The 25,631-nt window shown below is 41.8% G+C and overlaps 1 protein-coding gene across 2 annotated transcripts in view; it reads right to left on the bottom strand.

Annotated features, from left to right (window-relative positions):
• LOC106571902 (IQ motif and SEC7 domain-containing protein 1) overlaps positions 1-25,631 on the bottom strand; it is a 197,755-nt gene that overhangs the window by 104,048 nt on the left and 68,076 nt on the right. For both annotated transcript variants that reach the window (XM_014145442.3, XM_014145449.3), the window contains exon 3: positions 12,053-12,160. In XM_014145442.3, coding sequence (XP_014000917.1) covers positions 12,053-12,160 — 108 coding nt within the window. The remainder of the gene's footprint in view (positions 1-12,052; positions 12,161-25,631) is intronic.

Genomic DNA, 25,631 nt, shown 5'->3' with positions numbered 1-25,631 from the left:
GCCTCACTATTGTTATTTTACTGCTGCTCTTTAATTATTTCTTACTTTTATTTCTTATTTTTCTTAAAACTGCATTGTAGGTTAAGGGCTTGTAAGTAAGCATTTCACTGTAAGGTCTAAACCTGTTGTATTTGGCGCAAGTGACAAATAAAAATTGATTTGATTTGAGTTTTAAAACAAGCCATAGAAAGTTAGTTGCAATTTCAGTTTAATCCACCAGAAAAGACAGAACAAGTAATTCAACAAATAGTGTGGTTAACTGTAAATACACTAACTGATAAAAAAACTAAAACGGTATAATCTTTGTAAATTATATCATAAATAGGACTGGTGGAGTTGTCACACATGCAGCTAACCAAAATATATGGAAATGTCTGTCCTACCCAAAATTACAACCAACTAATTGCAGCATTACCACAAAAATGGAAGAGGAAAGTGGAAGGTGGAAAAAGTAAGGAACTTGTCTGTCGGCCCTGCATTAAAAGACCAAAATTGATTAAAGAAAATTGTGATAAATAAAAAAGTAAACCAGTTTCATTTAAGGACCAAAACATTGACAGCTGTGCCGTAGAGATGATGTACCGATTCCATGGCTTATGAACAAATACGCAAAACGACGCCGGGTTCAAAACTTTTAATTTTTAAATTTAAATTATTATACAAAATTCTTGCAACCAATAGAATGTTATATATGGGGGATACAACCTTCCCGGCAATGCTGCAAAGAGACAGTCATTAGATTGTTTATTTTGGTTCTGTCCATATGTACAATAGCTTTTTTTTTGTCAGGTCCAGGAATGGCTGAAGAATTGCAACATTTACCTGGAGCCAACTCTGCAGATAACACTACTGGGTGATCTGAAAAGTCATAGTCAAATCGATCAATAAAATAATAATACTTTTAGCAAACATTTCTATCTTTAATTTACAATCTGTAGAAACTATGAGAATAGAAATGTTCAGATCTTTTGTGAAACATCACAGCACAGTTGAAAAATATATGGCAAATAGAAAGCAAAGTGGATGGACATCAGAAATAGATGGGAGAGGTTGAAGGTAGAGGAAGAACAGGACTAAAAACAAACCAAATAACTATTGTAAACTAGATTATGTCCGTAAAATGTATATACATAGTATGTATAAGCTGGAAGTAGAAGCCTAAGTGTTTGGACACACCTACTAATTCAAGGGTTTTTCTTTATTTTTACTATTTTCTACATTGTAGAATAATAGTGAAGACATCAAAACTATGAAATAACACATATGAAATCATGTAGTAACCAAAAGAAAGTGTTACACCAGCTCTGTCAGGAGGAATGGGCCAAAATTCGCACTACTTATTGTGGGAAGCTTGTGGTAGGCTACCTGAAATGTTTGACCCAAGTTAAACAATTTAAAAGCAATACTACCAAATACTAATTGAGTGTATGTAAACTTCTGACCCACTGGGAAACTAAATGACAGAAATAAAAACTTAAATAAATCACTCTACTATTACTCTGACATTTCACATTCTTAAAATAAAGTGGTGATCCTAACAGACCTAAGACAGGGAATTTTTACTAGGATTAAATGTCAGGAATTGTGAAAAACTGAGTTTAAACGTATTTGGCTAAGGTGTATGTAAACTTCCGACTTCAACTGTATACAGTATATCCAATCCTGTCATTGTCGTGTGTGTAGGTGGCAGGGAAGTCAGGCGAAGGAGAAACCAACTTGGTGTAACTGGAGTAGTTTAATATATTAAAACAAACTCCAAACCCAAATACATAAAATAAACATGGGTGAACATACCCGTCGCACACCTATACAAAATACACGAACACATAACCACAAACAATCTCCGACAAGGACATGAGGGGAAACAGAGGGTTAAATACACAGCATGTAATTGATGGGATTGGAACCAGGTGTGTAGGAAGACAAGACAAAACCAATGGAAAATGAAAAATGGATCAATGATGGCTAGAAGACAGGTGACGTCGACCGCCGAGCACCACCCGAACAAGGAGGGGCATCGACTTCGGTAGAAGTCGTGACAAATCCATACATCCATCTCTCCAGAACTTATATAGCCATCGACCCATGTACAGTACTGTATTATTATAGTACTTATTCTCACTCGGTTCCCTCTCCTCTGTGTGAAGTGAACCCATGCACCTCAACCCAGTATTATAGCCTGCCTCCTGGCTACCCGGAAGCAGCACGCAACAAATAACACACTGGCCACTAACAGAAGCACTACCAGCAGCCCCTGACCAGCTGATGCAGGAATAGGGCAGACCATTCCAGTAATCAATAGGCTGAGCTGTGTTATTACTGCAGCCAGGCGCCTGAGATAACCACAAACCACAGCCTCCCTCTGAAACAGCCATTCACTGTAATGAAGATCATAAAACCTCTGAATTATTAATGTATGAAATGGAGCTAGTGGATCATTCAGATCAATCCCTCCCTCCTTTCCTCCCTCTGTCCGTCCGTCCGTCCGTCCCGGCCTGCAGATAGCACATCGGAACCTGGCCGGCACAAAACACTACAAGAGAGAAGTGCCATGAGCAGTGTTATAATGCCATGGAAACAATATGAATGGGATGTAACCTGCACACAATAATGAGTCGTTAAGACGTTCCCAAGACATCATGAAATGGTCGCCTAAAGTCACCAGGACATTGTGTCATGGTCCCCTGGAGGTTTTGTCTAGTTCCCGGTTGCTACTGTTATCAATGGGATAACGTTGTGGTGAAACCCATAAGGGACCAAATGGGAACGTCACCAAATGTCCTCAGGACATCCCCTGATTGCTGGGTAGAAATCAGGGGGGATTTACACCTCTAGCATGACCTCATAGCCTCACCCCAACCCTCGTATCGAGTAATCAATAGAGAGACTTGTGGTGCAGTAGTTACACACACACAAAGAGAGAGAGCGAGAGAAGGATGAGGAGAGAGAGCGAAATAGAGAGAGCACATGAGGGAGGGAGGGTGATATAGAAATACATAGAGAATGTGAAGGAGGAAAGAGTGAGAGGGAGACTGAGCCTACAGTGTATCATAAACCAGCCGGGAAGCCCTGAGCTCTGCAGGCTGAGGGAGAGAGAATCTACATCCTGTAAATAGCGCACACATCGCACTGGCAATATAATGTACTTCCATCCCATTTCCAATCAGTTAATGCATGCTCTGTCCACATGTTTATTGTGAGTGGTCCTTTGTAGTTCAGTTGGTAGAGCACGGTGCTTGTAATGCCAGGTTAGTGGGTTCGATTCCCGGGACCAACATTATTTGAGTATACCAAACACGACCCTAAGGCCATCCAGCCAATTTGACATAACTGTGGGAAGCATTGGAGTCAACATGGGCCAGCATCCCTGTGGAACGCTTTCAAGACCTTGTAGTGTTCATGCCCCGACGAATTGAGGCTGTTCTGAGGGCAAAAGGGGGGTTGCAACTCAATATTAGTAAGGGGTTCCTAATGTTTTGTACACTCAGCGTATATACACAGTAGTGTGCCGTTTCAAGATGTGTGCCCTTCAAGTTTCTCTGCAGCGAGATGCCTTTGAATATTTCATCCCCTTGGCTGATAAATCGTATAGAGCAATTACCCTGTCACACAATAAACTGCAATCCACTGTCCCTGTTGGGCTGGCTCACTGCTCCACTTTCTCTCTAAGTCTCAACAAGCAGACAATAAAAGCAGTGCTCTTATTGCACACTTGAACAGACTTGACCAAATTGACAAACCTCTGACAAAACCATAAACAAAGAGCTTCAATGTAACATGGATCACAAGAGGACAACTCACTGTTGTCCTACATGTGTAATAATACAATCAGGAAGTGTTAGTTGTGGGATGGAACATTTCTCCCCTGAAGTATTCTGGTGTGGTGCGGAGGGATCAGTGGAGAGGAGAGAGGAGAGAAGATCTAGAATAGAGAGAGGAAAGACAAGAGAGAGAAAGGAGAGAGGGGTAAAGAGACGAGAGCGAGGGGGGGAAAGAAAGGAGGTAGAAGAACTGTTGAAGTCAGCTGGGGAGTCAGGCAATTTATCACACCCTAAGGACTTTTCCTGTCTACAGATTCATGAGTCAAGACTATTTTAATTGAAGAATCACACCACAGAGTGCAATGGAACTCTTTTAATGCGGTTCTGTACTGGGACTAAATCAGATGCACAAGCAGTTACTGACAGAGCCAATGATTCATCGGTCTTACAAAATAATAACTACTACAACATGAAAACAGGCCTGTCTTTAATTTCTGAGCATTTTAAGACAGTACATTAACTATCTTTAACCATCAGCCAATGAGGTCCAGTAATCAAAGAAAATATTTTGGTTGTCCCAAAGAGAGTTGGACAGGGAAAACATTTGACTACAGTGTCCAGGCGTAGTGGCTGGCGTGAATAAAAAAGAAATGAATGAATAGCCACGTGAGCACAATTAATATTGCGAAGGTTCCTGACCAGGCAGTTCCTTTTCCAAGGTAAATTAGTGTACCTCTTTTGTTACATTTTAACCAGCAGTATTAGCAGCAGATTCAGCTAAGCCAGTGGTCCTATAGACATCCCTATTACTATACAGATACAAGCACATATATGACCCTTAAACATAGAGAGAGAGAGGGAGAAAAAAAGCAGAGGCCTGCCCTGAACAAGTTCCTCCCTGGGGTATGTTTGTGTTATATTAACTGTGTCGTTTACCTGGAATGTGATGGCTACTCCTCAGAGATCGCTCTACTTCACTTTATAAGCCCATTGACAGAGCAAATCTGTGTCAACAATGCAGCATTGGTATTGACTGCTTCAGCGCATTCGGAAAGTATTCAGACGACTTTACTTTTTCCACATTTTGTTACATTACACACAGCCTTATTCTAAAATGTATTAAATAGTTTTTTCCTCAATCTAAACACAATACCACATAATAAAGAAAACTTGTAAAAAAAATGCTTTGCAAATGTATATATATATTTTTTTAAACAACTGAAATAATACATTTACATAAGTATTCAGATCCTTTACTCAGTACTTTGTTGAAGCACCTTTGGCAGTGATTACAGCCTCGGGTCTTCTTGAGTATGACGCTACAAACTTGGCACACCTGTATTTGGGGAATTTCTCCCATTCTTCTCTGCAGATACTCTCAAGCTCTGTCAGGTTGGATGGGGAGTGTCGCTGCACAGCTATTTTCACGTCTCTCCAGAGATGTTCGATCAGGTTCCAGTCCGGGCTCTGGCTGGGCCACTCAAGGACATTGAAACATGTCCTGAAGCTACTCCTGCGTTGTCTTGGCTGTGTGCTTAGGGTTGTTGTCCTGTTGGAAGGTGAACCTTCACCCCAGTCTGAGGTCCTGAGCGCTCTGGAGTAGGTTTTCATTAAGGATCAGTCTGTACTTTGCTCCGTTCATCTTGCCCTCAATCCTGATTAGTCTCCCAGTCCCTGCCACTGAAAAACATTCTCACAGCATGATGCTGCCACCACCATTCTTCACCATAGGTATGGTGCCAGGTTTCCTCCAGATGTGATGCTTGGCATTCAGGCCAAAGAGTTCATACTTGGTTTCATCAGACCAGAGAATCTTGTTTCTCATTGTCTGAGAGTCTTTAGGTGCCTTTTGTCAAACTCCAAGCGGGCTGTCATGTGCCTTTTACTAAGGAGTGGCTTCGGTCTGGCCACTCTACATAAAAGCCTGATTGGTGGAGTGCTTGCAGAGATGGTTATCCTTCACATCCCCACAGAGGAACTCTGGAGCTCTGTCAGAGTGACCATCGCCCTTCTCCCCTGATTGCTCAGTTTGGCCGAGCGGCCAGCTCTAGGAAGAGTCTTGGTGGTTCCAAACTTCTTCCATTCAAGAATGATGGAGGCTACAGTGTTTATGCCTTGGCACAACCCTGTCTCGGAGCTCTACGGACAATTCCTTCAACCTCATAGGTTGGTTTTTGCTCTGAATTGCACTGTCAACTGTTCACCTCATATAGACGTGTGTGCCTTTCCAAATCATGTTCAATCAATTTAATTTAACACAGGTGGACTCCAATCAGGTTGTATAAACATCCCAAGGATGATCAATGGAAACAGGATGTACTTGAGTAAAATTTCGAGTCTCATAGCAAAGGGTCTGAATACTTATGTAATTTAATACATTTTGGAATAAGGCTGTAACATAACAAAATGTGGAAAAGGTCAAGGGGTCTGAATAATTTCCGAATACACTGTATACCTAACGCTCAAGGACAAAGTTGGATGATCTACAATTCTGAACATCCCATGTACTTCAGTCCTAGCACAAAACAATTGAAACTTTTCAGCAACTTTAGCTGACTTACATGTTCTGTATAAGTGTGAACAACGCTCACAACAACAATCACAACACACCATTTTGAAACTGCATCACAACCTGTGTGTAATACTGAAAGTATTCACGGAACATATACAGTACTGCTTTTCAGTTGAACATTAGCGTACAGGCAAATGTCAATAAATGAAATAATGACTCAGCATGCCAAAGGAGATAACAGCAGCTATATGAAATCCCACACTAATAACATTTCCCCTCCTCTCCTTCTTCAATACTGCACGCGCGCGCGCGCCCGCACACACACACACACACACACACACACACACACACACACACACACACACACACACACACACACACACCACACACACACACACACACACACACACACACACACACACACACACACACACACACACACACACAGGTATGAAGATAAATCACTCTCTTTAAATATGGGCCTCACACAGGCCTACCGTGTCACAGCAGATAATCATCACAAAGAAAATAGAAATGGTTTGACATCCGTTTAGTGACACTGTGTAAAAAGCAGTTCTAGCATTGCCTTCCGGAGTAAATGCCTGTTTTCCATTAGTCCCGTAAACTAATCTGTTCCATTAACCTTGAGTGTGACGAACTGTGCCTTTGTATTGTGGCAGAGGACATTTATTCAGTGTTTTATCATGTGCGAAGACTTTATTCAGTCCTGTCCTGGAGGACAAAGGCAACCTCATAACACAAAAAGAAACGCCAACACAGAAGTGATCAAGCACAAGAAAACACCGTTGCCACAAAAGACAAAGAACTAAAACAGACATGAGGAATGAAAGTTCTCATTAAAGCATGTATTAAAGAAAAAATCCACCCAAAACCATTCATTCCTATAATTTACAGTGTTCAATAAGACTAATATTTGACAATATTTTTTGTGAACAAATGTTTCATTTTGGCATAATAATAAGGTTGGTAGCAACATGTGAAAACCATTGTGGAAATCTGTTTCAGCTCAAGTCATCTACAACATCCACAATGCAATGCTCTCTCTATGGGCTGGCTGGCTAGCTAGCTAGCAAACATAGCTACACACTATAATACCAAAGACAATATCAGCATGTGAAGTAGCTAGTTAGTGCAGTTTGTTTAGGCGATTTCACAGCTATCAATTTAGGAGCCTACAATCTCACCATGTTCAACCTGCAGATCGATGTGCCTCACAAAGTAGAGTCTGACATTCGCAACAGCAGAGATACTTTTAAGAAGATGGGAAACTCCATTGGAATCGTTTTAACATCAATGGGCCGCGTGGTGCATTCTGGGCAGTTCTGGGACAAGGAGAGCTCAACATTAACATGCATTACATCAACAATTATAGGAATGAATGGTCAGTAGAGAGACAAAAGTAGAGTCACAATTCAACGGCTCAAACACGAGACGTATGTGGCAGGGTCTAGAGTCAATCACGGAGTACAAAAAGAAAACCAACCCCGTCTCGGACATCAACATCTTGCTCCCAGACAAATTAAACAACTTATTTTCTCGCTTTGAGGACAATACAGTGCCACTGACACGGCCAGCTACCAAAGCCTGTGGACTCTCCTTCTCCATGGCCAACGTGAGTAAAACATTTAAACGTGCTAACCCACGCAAAGCTGCTGGTCCAGGCGGCATCCCTAGCCCTGTCCTCAGAGCATGCGCAGACCAGCTGGCTGGTGTGTTTACGGACATATTCAACCAGTCCCAATCCCTACCAATCCCACATGCTTCAAGATGGCCTCCATTTTTCCTGTTCCCAAGAAAGCTAAGGTAACTGAACTAAATGACTATCGCCCCGTAGCACTCACTTCTGTCATCATGAAGTGCTTTAAGAGACTAGTCAAGGATCATAATACCTTCACCCCATCTGATACCCTAGACCCACTCCAATTTGCTTACTGCCCCAAAAGGTCCACTGACGATGCAATCGCCATCACACTGCCCTATCCCATCTAGACAAGAGGAATACCTATGTAAGAATGCTGTTCATTGACTACAGCTCAGCATTTAACACCATAGTACCCTCCAAACTCGTCATTAAGCTCGAGACCCTGGGTCTCGACCCCGCCCTATGCAACTGGGTCCTGGACTTCCTGACGGGCCCCCAGGTGGTGAAGGTAGGAAACAACATCTCCACCCCGCTGATCCTCAACACTGGGGCCCCACAAGGGTGCGTTCTCAGCCCTCTACTGTACTAGGGCCCTCGGACTGTGGTGTCAGGAAAATAACCTCTCTCTCAACGTCAACAAAACAAAGGAGATGATCGTGGACTTCAGCAAACAGCAGAGGGAGCACCCCCCAACCACGTCGATGACACTGACACTGGAGAAGGTGGAAAGTTAAGTTGCTCGGCGTACACATCACGGACAAACTGAAATGGTCCACCCACACATACACATTTCTTCAGGAGGCTGAAGAAATTTGGCTTGTCATCTAAATCACTCACAAACTTTTACAGATGCACAATCGAGAGCATCCTGTCAGGCTGTTGCACCGCCCTCAACCGCAAATCTCTGGCCACTTAAATAAATGGACTTAATAAAGGTACCACTAGTCACTTTAAATAACGCCACTTTAATAATGTTTACATATCCTACATTACTCATCTCATATGTATATACTGTATTCTACACCATCTACTGCATCTTGCCTATGCCACACGCCATCGCTCATCCATATATGTATATGTACATATTCTTGTTCCCTTTACATTTGTGTGTATAAGGTAGTTGTTGTGAATTTGTTAGATTACTTGTTAGATATTACTGCATAGTTGGAACTAGAAGCACAAGCATTTCGCTACACTCGCATTAACATCTGCTAACCATGTGTATGTGACCAATAGAATTTGATCAAGAAGTACAACATTACAAATCTTTTCTGAGATGAGATAATTAACTTCATATCTGTAATATTGTATAGCTTTGGAATTGTAATTTTGAGGAAAATAGGTACCTTTCTCGACTCATACGCTGACTTTGAGAAGGGATTGAGTGACGATTAGTTTAGCAACCGCGTGACGCAGCTTGACAACGTGAACGCGATTGGTCAAAAGTCTGCTGGGGTTGGGGTGTTATACATTCCTCCATTAATTGCCCAATGGGATTCCTATCTCCTTTCTCTAATATCTCTGTCAACGGCACCATGCAATGCACCCTGGACTTTAAGAGGCTGACAAATAGGAGAAATGTGCTAAATTACACATTTAATCGCAAAAATATGATAAATGGCTCATTCGAGAGAAGATATCCTCCCAAGTTATGACATCGGCCAGTATTGAAATCTGACATGTATGATAAACGTACTTGCGATCTAAAAGTCATATTCTTATTATCTTCCAGTGTAGTGAGAGCAGCTTTATCACAGTACTACGTCATACCGGCCAGATTTATGCCTGCTTGAACGACAATAACTCAGAAACAAATGAAAACATGAAATGACCCAGGGAATAGATAGAACATCACTCAGAGATGCACAAAAGCAATATAACATTCAAAATTGGGTGAACATTTCCTTTAAGGACTTTTACTGCATAGTGCTGAGCGATTAGTGCTTTTTGAAGTCGGTTCGGTTTCGGTTCAAGTATAGAAAAAAAATGTAAGGTTTCCGGTTACATTTTTTAACATTAAATGCACTATGCATTTTGTGGGTTGAATGCTGTAACACCGAATAAAACAATTAATAAACAGTCCCATGATGGTAGTGACTGCCCATTACTGTTTATCATTTATTAACCATCATTTATCCACATTACGTTACTTTAAATAAATGGAAATTCTAATAATTGAACCCAAGTCAGTCAATTAGTTGTTTAAAAAAAATGGGTGGGAAAAAGGACATTTCGGTTAATCGTTCAGCAGTAATACTGCATGTACTGTGTACATAACGCTGAGCTGCAGTAATTAACACTTCTTAATAATGTTAATACATTTAAATGTAATAACCACCTGGGGGCTAAATTAACACAGCAGCCAACTAAAACAAATCAGTAAATTGTCCAAATAATCACTAATGTATTGGGGGCATTTTGGAGGGTTGTGCTCTGTCGTCAGTCAGCTGGTTGGTGATTAGGGACTGATTATGCTAATGAGTCTGTGAAATGATGAAGCAAAAACAACAGCGCTGCGAGCCAGCCTATCACGCTTCAATCACATCCATTATTGTGTTGGCCGTCATAACCCATTTCACCTATTAGCTACAAAACCTGTTCCTGAAACAAACACTATCACAAAAGGACACAACTGATCTGACATACTAATTACTCAATATGTTCACGATAATCTCCTCTGTTTCTCTGTAAAACGCCATAGAACCCCATGGCATTAAAATCAGTGAAACACTTCACAACATCTACAATATCAGATACCCATATCTCAGGTCTTGGTCTCTCATTTCCATATAAGCACACCGCAGATACGGATGTTAAATGCTTTTTAAATGAGCCTGGTATGAGCTTGGGGGAAAATTTGGGCCTATAATGAGGAAGGCAGGCTATTGAGTGGGAGCTCATTGCTATTTGATGATGAAGCACAGGGCAATGAAGAAGCTTTGTGTGTTGTGTGTGTGCGCTCTCTTATCCCGTCCGGCTCTTGTTGTTTATTGAGAGGCTCTCAGGCTCCAGGTAGTGGGTGGTATTATACACCAACATCATATCTCATTAGTGGACTACATAATGGACAGGATGCCCATTAGGAATGTCCGGGGGAAAGAAACAGCCATGTCCCCCAGATGGATAAGTTATCACAACCAGCTCCCTAGAATATGCCAGTAGAGACTCAAACATGGTGCAACATATCTACCAGAAGGCAATTTTACTGTGAACTCTGTTTATAACAGTAACACAATCACATCAAACACTTAAGCCTTGTTCACACTGCAGGCCTTAATGCTCAAATCTGTTTTGTTTTTCAAATCTGTTTTGGACTACTGACTGTCAAACAGCAAGTTACAAGTGACCAAATTGTATGTATGTGTGTGTGTGTGGTGTGTGTGTGTTCAGAAAGCAGTCATTTGCTGACATCGCTAGGCTAGTTGTCATAGTAACGACCGCTGTGTGCACAATGGTATAGGCTGATTGGTGGTGAACCTTGTGCTTCCTATCACTCAGAAGTTGTGTAGCAATCTAAGGTGACAACAATGCCTGCCATGGACTATTCCCAACGTTCTAAATCATAGTGTAAGAACACTTTTAAAGCGTCAAAGGATAAGATGATCCAACTTTCAAAACAAGTATTTTTGGCTAACCACGGCAGTCAACAAGACAGCTAGGTAGCTGTTTATCTTTCTAGCACACTCACTCATTTGTTTGTAAACAATTAACAAGCTAGTTAGCTACCACATGTTGTTGACAAACTGTCAGAGTAGCTAGCAAGCAACACGATATGCCAAATAACAGTCTAAAAAACATTTGAGGGCAAATAAATCAGATTTGACCATTCAGACAAAAGCCAGTAATAGGATTTGTTTCTTACTTCAAACCACCTACGAATGAGGTTTGAAATGTGGCTTGAAATATCAGTCTGTTCAGACTGCAGGAAAAATAACAGATTTGATTTCAGTCACTTCAACACTGCCAATGTGAAAAAGGCTTTAGCCATCTGCAGTTTGAGGGCACCAGTAGTGATTAAGGCCAAACAAAACATTTCAGTGCTATCAAGTTTAGGGGTCCATACAGGCACACTGAACACACACACACCCGAACAAAAACAACAACATGTTACTGTACCCAAAAGAGGCAGACTTCCACTTGCGGCAGGGGAAACCTCTCCTACAGCCGGCTGACACCAGACTGGCAGGGTTCTCTGTGACGTCGATGGGCAGAGAGGCATGTCTCCTGTAGAGAGAAACAGAACACAGTCATCACAACCTGACTGGAGCCATTTCATTTGAAACTGAAATACAGGATAAATGTGTGTGTGTGTGTGTGTGTGTGTGTGTGTGTGTGTGTGTGTGCCTCAGGATTGTTCCCCAGGTGACAAGGGGACCTATTTATGGCACCAGTTCAGCCAGTAGCACCTTTCTGCTTCACTCTCAACCTGATCACTCATTATCTTCATACATCTATGTTTTAAAATGGTGTATTATTGTGTTTAGGATATTAAATCACATACCCATGCTTTTCTGTTCAACACACATTTTAAAGAGAAAAGCATTCAGGGTTGTGTTCCAAACAAAACAACTACAAGTGTGCATGCTCTAGCTCCTGAACCGCACAGCTAGGAGAGCTCCAAAAAGCAACTTTATAGTTAAAGACTCTTCTTTGAGTCATAAAAATGCATTGAAATGACTTAAGAACTGCGCACACTTTGTAGAGGTGTCTGGCCATTTGGAGACACCAGTTTGTCCTCTCACTCAAACCCTTGTCATTTGTGATGTCTTATGTTGCACCTACCCCACATTTTTCAGGAACATTCTTATCATGTTACTGAATGTATCCAGAGCATTTTACTTGGTCTAATCATTTTCCCATACTCTCCAAACTGTTCCCTTTCAATTGCTACCAGGGTTCATATTTCTTCAGTAAGAAACATTTCAATGTAGCCGTATATATATAGGCCAATTGAGGAAAGGGTTAATCACATTAAAGTACTCAATCCGATGGTCTTTTTTTAAAGCGTAGAACACATTACAATCTTTCCACAGAAGAGATGTATTGCCTGGAAAATCTACAGTTTAATCTGGAGTCTACGACATCATACATAATATATAATGTGGGGTTAACAAACACACTGAGTTTTCTCCCAAATCGCTCTTTCCACATCCTAAAATGAATCAGCTGAGCAGCAGGAGTATGGTTTTCATTATTCAGATGGTTCCGCTTGCATTATGATCTATTAACAGCTACAACATGGAAACGCAGTAGCTCATAATATTAACAATTCAGTAGAACAACAATATTTAGTGCAGGACACATGAAATGATCAATTCCCTAGAAAGATATATTTTCAAATCAGTGAATTAATCAGCAACATGACATTGATGAGATGTTTAGATCATATGCAGAAGAGCCATATAAACAAAATGTTCAGCAGCTGTACGGATACATTCATCATGAACACAGAGGCACTAGGATTGAAATACAATGGTACAGTTCAGAGGTCACCTCCCAGAATACACCCGAACCTGCCCAGCGGCATAATGAAGGTTCTGTCTATGGCAGCCGCTACCGCATAAATCTCATTGTGACTTGTAAAAAACCATCCTGAACACACTTCAATCCTACTTGTGAAAGAGGAAGGAGAGACATGAAGAAATTACAAATAATTCCAAAGAAAGGACAAAAGAAATGGAAAGTAATTGCCCATGTAGACAGAAGGTCAGGTTATTTGTAGTGTTTCTACAGTCTTTGTATGTTTGTGTTCTGCGCTGAATTCTATTTTGTCAAGGACCTCTCCTCCTGATGTCGTTATGGCCATCTCTCGCCTTCTTTACCATCATATACCTGATGTAGTTCTCCCCAGCGGCACTTCTCACTCATCTATAGAAGAGCTTCCATGATCCACCTTCGGCCCGCTGGTGCCGGGACCATCCCCTCTTCAGTCCACCGCCAGTCTGCCATCAGTCTCTCAGAGGTGAGGACCTTCATTAAGCATGGAGCCATGTAACATCTGTCCTGAATGCTGAACAGTGGCTATTTTTCTCCATCACAGAACTCTGATCCCATCTCTGTCAGACACACAGAGCAGCAGGAAACGCTATCTGACATCTTTTATGAAAGCAGTTTGCTCAATCAGATTAACAATTGGCCTCAGTGTCTTCGCTAATGTTCCATGAACAATAGCTTGACTGGTGGGTAGGATGTGTGCAGTAATATTCTGTAATCCCTCTATTGAAATGCACAGCTATGTACGAAAAGTAATTATAGTATGAATATAGGTGAGGAATTACAGTCGCCTTGTATTTTGGCATTATCACAGAGTATAATCAGTTCATGTCTTGCTTGAAAACACCTTCACAGAAAAGCCCAGAATGCACCGAAAAAGTTATTTAATTTCTAATTTCTGCACACAAGCCATGATTAATATCAGTTGCAAATTGAATCAAGGGCTGATGCCATTTACTGCTGTTTGAATTATTAATTTCACAAATGCTAATGTCCTATCTCTCTCGCTCTCTTTCTCCGCTGAATGAGTTTGGGGAGCTGTGAACCATGAATTACTCTGATTTCTTTCCTCTATTAGTGACTGGCAGTGCTGCAGAGACCAAACGCAGGCACACAGAGACACATCTCCAAATCGAAATCAGCAATGGGTGTTACACAACTGCACTGGTAAATTGTAGGAGAGCCTTTCTACAAGCCAGCAGGCTGAGGCAACTTAAAGGAAAATCATCATAAATAACTTCCGTTCTGCTTGGTCACCATAGATAGTGCAGTTTGTGAGCTAGCTGTCTGTCTGTGCTGACTTGGATGTCATACAAGTTGAAGCACAGTGCTGAAAATAATGGGAGGGGGGTTATCAAAACAATACCAGGAAATAAATTCCATTATAAACTGGGTGGTTCAAGCCCTGAATGCTGATTGGCTGACAGCCGTGTTATATATATTTATATACAGTGGCAAGAAAAATGTGTGAACCCTTTGGAATTACCTGGATTTGTGCATAAATTGGTCATCAAATTTGATCTGATTTTCATCTAAGTCACAACAATAGACATACAGAGTGTAATTAAACTAATGACACACAAATTAGTGTATTTTTCTTGTCTATATTGAATACATCATTTAAACATTCACAGTATAGGTTGGGAAAAGTATGTGAACCCCTAGGCAAATGACTTTTCCAAAAGCTATTTGTAGTCAGAAGTCAGCTAACCTATAGCCCAATCAATGAGACGAGATTGGAGATGTTGGTTAGAGCTGCCTTGCCCTATAAAAAACACTCACAAAATTTGAGTTTGCAATTCACGAGAAGCATTGCCTGATGTGAACCATGCCTCGAACAAAAGAGATCTCAGAAGACCTAAGATTAAGAATTGTTGACTTGCATAAAGCTGGAAAGGGTTACAAAAGAATCTCTAAAAGCTTTGATGTTCATCAGTCCACGGTAAGACAAGTTGTCTATGAATAGAGAAAGTTCAACACTGTTGCTACTCTCCCTTGGAGTGGCCGTCCTGCAAAGATAACTGCAAGAGCACAGCACAGAATGCTCAATGAGGTTAAGAAGAATCCTAGAGTGTCAGCTAAACACTTACAGAGATCTCTGGAACATGCTAACATCTCTGTTGACGAGTCTACGATACGTAAAACACTAAACAAGAATGGTGTTCATGGGAGGACACCACGGAAGAAGCCACTGCTGTCCCAAAAAAAACATTGCTGCACGTCTGAAGTATGCAAAGGAGCACCTGGATGTTCCACAGCACTTCTGGCAAAATATTCTATGGACAGATGAAACTGCAGTTGAGTTGTTTGGAAGGAACACACAACACTACGTGTGTAGAGAAAAAAAAGGCACAGCACACCAACATCAAAACCTCATCCTAACTGTAAAGTATGGTGGAGAAAGCACCACGGTTTGGGGTTGCTTTGCTGCCTCAGGACCTGGACAGCTTGCCATCAACGACAGAAAAATGTATTTCCAAATGTATCAAGACATTTTGCAGGAGAATGTTAGGCTATCTGTCCGCCAACTGAAGCTCAACAGAAGTTGGGGGATGCAACAAGACAATGACCCAAAACACAGAAGTAAATCAAGAACAGAATGGCTTCAACAGAAGAAAATACGCATTCTGGAGTGGCCCAGTCAGAGTCCTGACCTCAACCCGACTGACATGCTGTGGCATGACCGCAAGAGAGCAGTTTACACCAGACATCCCATGAATATTGCTAAACTGAAACAGTTTTGTAAATAGGAATGGTCCAAAATTTCTTCTGACTGTTGTGCAGGTCTGATCAGCAACTACAAAAAATGTTGAGGTTATTGCTGCCACAGGAGGGTCAACCAGTTATTAAATCCAAGGGTTCACATACTTTTTCTACCCTACACTGTGAATGTTTACATGGTGTGTTCAATAAAGACATGAAAACGTATAATTGCTTGTGTGTTAATAGTTTAAGCAGACTGTTTGTCTATTGTTCTGAGCTAGATGATCAGATCAAATTTTATGACCAATTTATGTAGAAATCCAGGTATTTAGAAAGGGTTCACATACTTTTTCTTGCCACTGTGTGTATATGTATGCTTATATATTCTAAAATGGATTCAATTGTTTTTTTGACCCTCTTGAATCTTCACACAATACCCCATAATGACAAAGCAAAAACTGTTTTTTAGAAATTTGTGCAAATCTTCACTGTTTGGGATGCTTCATGCTTGTCTCTCCAGTTCTGCGTTCCTGCTACTTCCGCTGAATAAATCCCTGTGTCATCTCAGTAAAGATCTTTGTTGTGAAAGGACACAAGAATCATATATACAGTGCATTTGGAAAGTATTCAGACCCCTTGACTTTTCCCACATTTTGTTACGTTATAGCCGTATTCTGAAATGGTTTAAATAAAAACATTTCCTCACCAAACTACACACAATACCCCCTAATGACAAAGTGAAAACAGGTTATTTAAAATGTATGCAAATGTGTGTGTGTGTGTGTGTGTGTGTGTGTGTGTGTATGTATATATATATATATATATATATATATATATATATATTGCAAATGGTCTGAATACTTATGTAAATGAGGTATTCCTTTAAGTGTGTATGTATGTATGTATATATATACCTCATTTACATAAGTATTCAGACCATTTGCAATGACACTCAAAATTGAGATCAGCTGGATCCTGTTTCCATTGATCATCCTTGAGATGTTTCTACAACTTGATTGGACATGATTTAGAAAAGGCACACACCTGTCTATATAAGGTCCCACAGTTGACAGTGCATGTCAGAACAAAAACCAATATGGATGCCACTCCTTAGTAAAAGACGCATGACAACCCGCTTGGAGTTTGCCAAAAGGCACCTAAAGGACTCTCAGACCATGAGAAACAAATTCTCTTGTCTGATGAAAGCAAGGATTGAATGCCAACCTTTTGCCTGAATGCCAAGTGTCACGTCTGGAGGAAACCTGGCACCATCCCTATGGTGAAGCATGGCGGTGGCAGCATCATGCTGTGAGGCTGTTTTTCAGCAGCAGGGACTGGGAGACTAATCAGGATCAAGTGAAAGATGAATGGAGCAAAGTATGGAGAGATCCTTGATGAAAACCTGCTCCACAGCGCTCAGGACCTCAGACTAGGGCAAACTTTCACCTTCCATCAGGACAACAACCCCAAGCACACAGCCAAGACAACGCAGGAGAGGCTTCGGGACAAGTTTCTGAATGTCCTTTAGTGGCCCAGCCAGAGCCCGGACATGAACCCGATCAAACATCTCTGGTGAGACGTGAAAAAAGCTATGCAGCAATGCTCCCCATCCAACCTGACTGAGCTTGAGAGGATCTGCAGAGAAAAATAGGAGAAAATCCCCAAATACAGGTGTGCCAAGCTTGTAGTGTCATACCCAAGAAGACTCGATGCTGTAATTGATGCCAAATGTGCTTCAACAAGGTACTGAATAAAGGGTCTGAAACAATATGAAAATGTTTAATTTCAAGGTTTTTCATTTTTAATAAATTAGCAAAAACTTCTAAAAACCTGTTTTTGCTTTGTCATTAGGGGGTGCTATGTGTACATTGATGAGGGGTAAAACATAATTTAATCCATTTTAGAATAAGGCTGTAACGTAACAAAATGTGGAAAAGGGAATGGGATCTGAATACTTTCCAAAGGCACTGTGTAAGTTCCCACAGTTGACAGTGCATGTCAGAGCAAAAACCATGCCACGAGGTCGAAGGAATTGTCAGTAGAGAACCGAGACAGGATTTTGTCGAGGCACAGATCTGGGAAGGGTAGAAAAGAAATCTCTGCAGCTTTGAAGGTCCCGAAGAACACAGTGGCCTCCATCATTCTTACATGGAAGAAGTAAAGAACCCCCAAGACACTTCCTAGAGCTGGCCATCCGGCCAAACTGAGCCATCAGGGGAGAAGGGCCTTGGTCAGGGAAGTGACGAAGAACCCAATGGTAACTGACAGAGCTCCAGAGTTCCTCTGTGGAGATGGGCGGCAGGGACTGGGAGACTAGTCAGGATCAAGGGAAAGATGAACGGAGAGATCCTTGATGAAAACCTGCTCCAGAGTATTCAGGACCTCAGACTGGGGTGAAGGTTGGCCTTCCAACAGGACAACAACACTAAGCACACACCCAAGAAGACTCGAGACTGTAGTCGCTGTCGAAGGTGCTTTAACAAAGTACTGGGTAAAGGGTCTGAATACATATGTAAAGGTGATATTTCAGTTTTGTGTTTTTAATAAATGTGCAAGAATGTCTAACAACCTGTTTTTACTTCGTCATAATGCGGTATTGTGTGTAGACTGTTGAGGATTTTTTTTAAAAATACATTTTAGAATAAGGCTGCAACGCAGTGTTACTCACTATTTTTCTAAGGGGGTCACTTTGGGTTGAAACAATCATTCAGAGGGCCGTAAAGATCTTTCATTTATTGTAATTTTTCTTCCAATATTATCAAATTATTAATTGAGAGAAAATTCACAGCAATAGAGCACATGCAATTGATTTGATGTACAGTACATCACAAATATATACATACACACACATCAAATAGGCTACATAACATGTATAAGACCCATATTAAGGGTTACCTCAGTAGTTGGATGATCTGCTCCTTGACTGAATTCATTCTAAATCTATAGTCTGTTGTTGCTATCCTTGCGATGCAATCCAGGTGTGTATTGGTCAGTCTGTTTCTCTGTTTTTGTTTCACAACGTTAATTGTTAAAAATGTGGCTTCACATGAATAAGTGCTGACAAAATGTCACCTTTTGCCCACACTGCTTCAGAAGTGGATACTCTGTGTCTGGCACAAGGCTCCAGAAATGGCTAACACCTGATTTTAGTTCGCCTTGTAATGTGTAATTTGCCTGCAACTCAACTATCTCACTCTCTATTCCAGCACGGTCAGGACAGAGGGCTGTGATGACTGGGGTCAGAGCTGACACTGGCACATGAAAGGTGTTCTTAATGAAGTTGAAAAACTCCTTGTACTCTATGATATCCTTGAATCTTGACTCCAACTCCAACTCTTCCAACACACGCACAAATTCATCATAGCTAAAATGTTGCAGTATGTCTGGGTTGGATGTGGTGACTGCTCTGAGTTTTAGGACATTAACAAACTGTCAGGTATGAACAGCGTGGTGATTTTATTTTGAAATGTTGTGACCACATGCAGCATTTTGCCCAGAGTTTTAGCTTTCCCTTGGAGCTGGAGAATCACCGTGTTCAGGTGGCAGGTGATGTCAGTTAAAAAAGCCATCTTTAATATCCACTGTGGATCATCCAGCTCTGGCTCCTCTCTCCCCTTGCGTGCAACCTATTCACGGATTTGAGGGAGGAGAGAGAGAAATCTTTCCAAAACTCTGCCACGAGACAGCCATCTCACCTCATTGTGAAATATCAAGTCGCCGTATTCGGTCTGGTATTCCTCTGGCAACTCGCAGAATTGCCAGTGATTCAGTGCCCTCGCAATAATAATGTTCACCACGCACACGACTTGCTGCATCACATTCTGTAAGTCACAGTCAGTTTAGCCACAAGTGCTTCCTGATGAATGATATAATGAAATGTAACAAATTCGGGAATATCCTCTCTCTTTCTCATCAGGCCTATGAGTCCCTTCTCCTTCCCATGCTTGGGGCGCCGTCAGTGCACACAGATGCCAGATTTGACCAGTCGATATTATTACTTCTTTCTTTTCTCTCCAAAACTCTTGAACGTGCCGTCCTTGGCCAGCTCTCCTGCTATCTCTCTCAGAATGACCTTCTTGATCCTAATCAGTCAGGTTTCAAGACTGGGCATTCAACTGAGACTGCTCTTCTCTGTGTCACGGAGGCTCTCCGCACTGCTAAAGCTAACTCTCTCTCCTCTGCTCTCATCCTTCTAGACCTATCTGCTGCCTTTGATACTGTGAACCATCAGATCCTCCTCTCCACCCTCTCCAAGTTGGGCATCTCCGGCGCGGCCCACGCTTGGATTGCGTCCTACCTGACAGGTCGCTCCTACCAGGTGGCGTGGCGAGAATCTGTCTCCGCACCATGCGCTCTCACCACTGGTGTCCCCCAGGGCTCTGTTCTAGGCCCTCTCCTATTCTCGCTATACACCAAGTCACTTGGCTCTGTCATATCCTCACATGGTCTCTCCTATCATTGCTATGCAGACGACACACAATTAATCTTCTCCTTTCCCCCTTCTGATAACCAGGCGGCGAATCGCATCTCTGCATGTCTGTCAGACATATCAGTGTGGATGACGGATCACCAGCTCAAGCTGAACCTCGGCAAGACGGAGCTGCTCTTCCTCCCGGGGAAGGACTGCCCGTTCCATGATCTCGCCATCACGGTTGACAACTCCCTTGTGTCCTCCTCCCAGAGTGCTAAGAACCTTGGCGTGATCCTGGACAACACCCTGTCGTTCTCCACTAACATCAAGGCGGTGACCCGATCCTGTAGGTTCATGCTCTACAACATTCGCAGAGTACGACCCTGCCTCACACAGGAAGCGGCGCAGGTTGTAATCCAGGCACTTGTCATCTCCCGTCTGGATTACTGCAACTCGCTGTTAGCTGGGCTCCCTGCCTGTGCCATTAAACCCCTACAACTCATCCAGAACGCCGCAGCCCGTCTGGTGTTCAACCTTCCCAAGTTCTCTCACGTCACCCCACTCCTCCGCTCTCTCCACTGGCTTCCAGTTGAAGCTCGCATCCGCTACAAGGCCATGGTGATTGCCTACGGAGCTGTGAAGGGAACGGCACCTCCATACCTTCAGGCTCTGATCAGACACCTGAAACCCCACCTCTTTAAGGAATACCTAGGATAGGATAAAGTAATCCTTCTAACCCCCCATTAAAAGATTTAGATGCACTATTGTAAAGTGGTTGTTCCACTGGATATCATAAGGTGAATGCACCAATTTGTAAGTCGCTCTGGATAAGAGCGTCTGCTAAATGACTTAAATGTAATGTAAATGTAATTAAATCAGCAAAAAATGTAACAAGGGCTTTCAGAATATCCTATCCTCGTGTTTGTCCCTGAAGGGGCAGTAAACATAAAAGTTCCTCTCTGAACGACTCGTTTTGAGGGAAGGGGACCCAAAACACATAATTGGGCAATGTCACTTACATTAGTGCTTTCGTCAAGCGCAATACTAAAACACTGCGCCACGGATATGTCAGTAATCAGTTGCTTACCGATGTCCTCGCCTACGTCTTCTATATGTCCGAGGCCAAAAAACATTATTTGACAATCTCCGCATCTGTGAAGGCCTTCTTGTTTGCCTCTGTTGTTTTCTCTGCAACAATGCTAGATCTGTCCATCATTTGTTGTTGTCCTTTGAGCTGTCTTTTGAGTTGTTATTTCTGGAGGTTGCTTTGTGGCGGATATGTTTTGTCAAAGTGGACATGGTGTGACTGGAAATGTCGCTCTAAATTTACTCATTTAAAACAATTGAATGCCTTCTGGCAAATAAGACAAAGTGAGCTAGTCCTATTATGCAGAACCAAAAAAATACTTGTCTGTCCATTTCTTTTGGAACTTTCTGTGTTCTTCTTGAATCAACCATATCCTTCTCTTAGCTACGTAAGCTAGCTGCATTTTCCCGCTGCTATGATTTTCCTGGTTCTCCTGCTGTTTGTTCGTTCACAGCTGTCACGTTCTCCATCTCTTCCCCCTCATTTTCCTTGTCAATATATTTACGTTTCTTTTTTACAATAAATCGTTCCATGTCGACCAGACTGCAAAAATAGCTAGTAGCAAACTGATGTGTCGGTTGCTGTAGCTGAGCAGTTGCGTTCTATTTCGGCCTTCTGTTCAACAGCTGCGCTATACTGCCATCTATCTGCCGCCCAGAGAACAGTAGATATTGTGATTCAGGCCTGCATTAAACACTTTGAATTGAAATTGTATCATTGTTATGTACTATGAATGGAAAATAATAAAATGATAATAAAATGTGTAAAAAGTCAAGGGGTCTGAATAGTTTCCGAATGCAATGTACACCACATTTTTTTAAAGTATAATTTCAAAATGGTCTGAGAAAAACAAAATTGGCAGGGTAATTCAAGCATAGATAATATGCAGTGATAATGTATTGGTCCTATAGACTACTGCACAAACCTCATTGCAACATAACTATTTTTAATTGGTTCATGTTGGATAGGCTTACGTTTTTGAGCGGTAGATCTCGGCTTGCATTTTGACTCAAAAAGTGATCTTGAATCAGACCACTGGTCTGACCATGTGCAACAATGCTGTAAACAAGCAAAACAGAGCAGCAAATTTAACAGACATTTTTATTGATTCGAATTCGGGATAATGTGAATCCAAATCTGTACTGTGTTGTGGTATCAACAAATTGCATATCTGCTTTTCATAGGTTTTGAAAACTATCAGAAATAAACAGCACAACGAGAAAGTGTCAAGTATCACTTAGCAAAGGCTATGGAGGTGAAAGTGGCGCTCTCGAAACATTAAAACAGAAACTGCATTAGCCCAACTCTCTATATATGCACATTATATATGCCATTTTTATTAGGTACACCACTTGTTCACGAGAAGTGCTCACTCCTACAGACAGTGAGTCACGTGACCATGGCTTGCTATATAAAGGAGGCAGACAGGCATTGAGGCATTCAGTTACTGTTCAATTGTATGTTAGAATGGCCAAAATGAGTGACCTAAGCAACTTTGAGGATGGTATGATCGCAGGCGCCAGGCGCGCCGGTTCCAGTATCTCAGAATCTCTTAAAATCAGCCCTTAGTAGGGAATTATTCACATGATAATCCCTGGGTTCTCATGCCTTACAGCTTAATCATTTGTCCAGAATGTTTTCAGTACAGTGGCCTGTGTGTGTTTTAAACAGAGGATGGAGGGAGTACAACTCAAGGACAATCTCCTCCTCAGTGGGCTGTTATCAAAGTTCACCATCACTCTCCATGGCGATGAGATATACGCTCATGAGTAGTAGAGGACAACCTTGTTTGATCCCAATGAAGTGCAGTTGGGAAAACGTTTCAAATGTTTCCCTGGAGAACACTTCTAATGAATCCAGAGGCAAGGTGCAGTGGCAGCAGAGTACAGTAGACTCCTCTTCCACCCAGGGACCACAGTGAGTCCGCATGCAGCGACAGTTCCTGGCATCGCACTGTGACTGAGCAAGGTGCAAGCTTGCAGGTTAAACAGTAGGTTAAACAGTTCTGTCTTACTGTGGTCACCCTGTCACAGACATGTCCTGCTCCCCTGTTGATATAGCCCTGAGGTTCAAATGCAACATTATTCCAGGTCTGTGTAATAGCTGTCCATCTAAGATTTACCACTCGCCCTAACCGAGGTCACTTCATGTGTGAAGTGCTAAAACATTATCTGAAAAAGGTGAAATTCTGTATAATTGCACATTCATTCAACTACCATCATCACATCATTATGCTACAGTATGTACATGCTACAAAACATGACAGTGGTGTCTTCATCAGCTACTGATGTTTTAACACATAATAAGGCGGCATTGGCCTGAACATGAGGGACCAGAGCCGGTGCATTGTTCTCTCTCCTTCACAGTAATAACAGTTAGGTTTTCTAATCCCTCTCTATTTCAGTCCACACCTCCCTGCTGAGAATGACAAGGGAATGAAAAGCCACTGATTCTGTCAGGCCTCATTGCAAAGCGCTTCCAATGAGCCTCTACAGAGTTGGGGTGGCAGGTAGCCTAGTGGTTAGAGTGTTGGGCCAGTAACCGAAAGGTTGCTGGATCAAATCCCCTGGCTGACAAGGTAAAAATCTGTCGTTCTGCCCCATAACAAGGCAGTTAACCCACTGTTCTCCGGTAGGCCGTCATTGTAAATAAGAATTTGTTCTTACTGACTTGCCTAGATAAATAAAGGTAAAATAAAAAGGCAGGCAAACAAGCAGGCAGGCATCACCACATTGAGCATGGTTATAGGCACACAATAATGTGACTATTGTAGATAGTCGGGTTAATATAATAGTTTGTTTAAAACACTTGATGTGCCACCTGCTTTGCAAGAAGAACAATTCCCCTAATAATACTGTTTTCATGACTAATGCCATTCTCTGCATTCTGCCATAATCAGTTTAATATTGAATTATTAGTGTGCATGCAAACATACTCATTGTCAATCCACTTTGGACCCATATTATTCCTCCCCATGTCACAGGAGGAACCTCATTCAGGAAAACAGAACGACAACGAATGGCTACTACGACTGGAAACTATATGGATGTTGTATGATCAAATAGTTTCATAATAACAATGATAATTGGATTCAATCTACAGAGATGGTAGAGAGTTGATCATTACTATGCATTTACCTGTAGTTCCTGTGTTTCGGAATTTGTAGGATAATGTAACTACCCTTTTGTTAAACACACACAAACATACTTATTTGCACTCTGAAAAACAGGAAGTGTTATTCAAACATTTATCACTCTTAGATGAACATTGCTTTCATTCATCCCCAACCCTCGTACTGTACTGAGTGTCTGTCTGACTGTGACTGCTGGTGATCTCTCCAGCTCCCTCCAGCTTATTGTTCCCTGCTAGTCAGGGTTTATGAACGAGTGCTGCTTTACACATCAAAACCAGGTCATTGAGGCTGTTCTGAGGCTGTTCACACCAGCAGTCAGTCAGTCTCTCACACTGCTGGCTCCTAATCACATCTGAATGAAGCCATCCATTTTGATTAGCGGAGAAGGCCAATTAATCACAGCCATGTTATTCTTCGCTCATTAGTTCCTCTTCACGTCCGCTCACTGTCAGCTACAGTACCTCACCTCAGAAAAGAAAAGCCAAATCCTCAGGTACAATGACTTTTCCATGTTTAATGATAGCGAGAGCTAGCTAACTAGGTATGTAATGCACAAGATTTTAAACAGCCAGGCTCAGTTTAGGTCATGGTGTAGCTGCATATTAACATGCAAGAGACTTGCAATATGACTATGAGCCTAGTGAGTGTCGCAGGAGAGTGGTACCTCAGTGGCTGTGGAGTGGTTTTGAATTTGAAGAGCCTGGCTTACTTTGAGCTTCAGTATTGTATATCAAAAGGGAAAGACTAGGGTCTGTGATATAGAGCACTGTTTGGGTCTTTACGTGTCAAAAAAGATACATGTCAAATAACACTATTTGATGTGCCAAGTAAGCTTGTTGACCATTCAGGACCTGAATGTGACTGCACA

Source organism: Salmo salar, chromosome 15 (genome assembly GCF_965601325.2).
Source record: "Salmo salar chromosome 15, fSalSal1, whole genome shotgun sequence".
NCBI lineage: Eukaryota > Metazoa > Chordata > Actinopteri > Salmoniformes > Salmonidae > Salmo > Salmo salar.
Note: the sequence above shows the minus strand (reverse complement) of the source record. Positions and strands in the feature narration are given on the sequence as shown.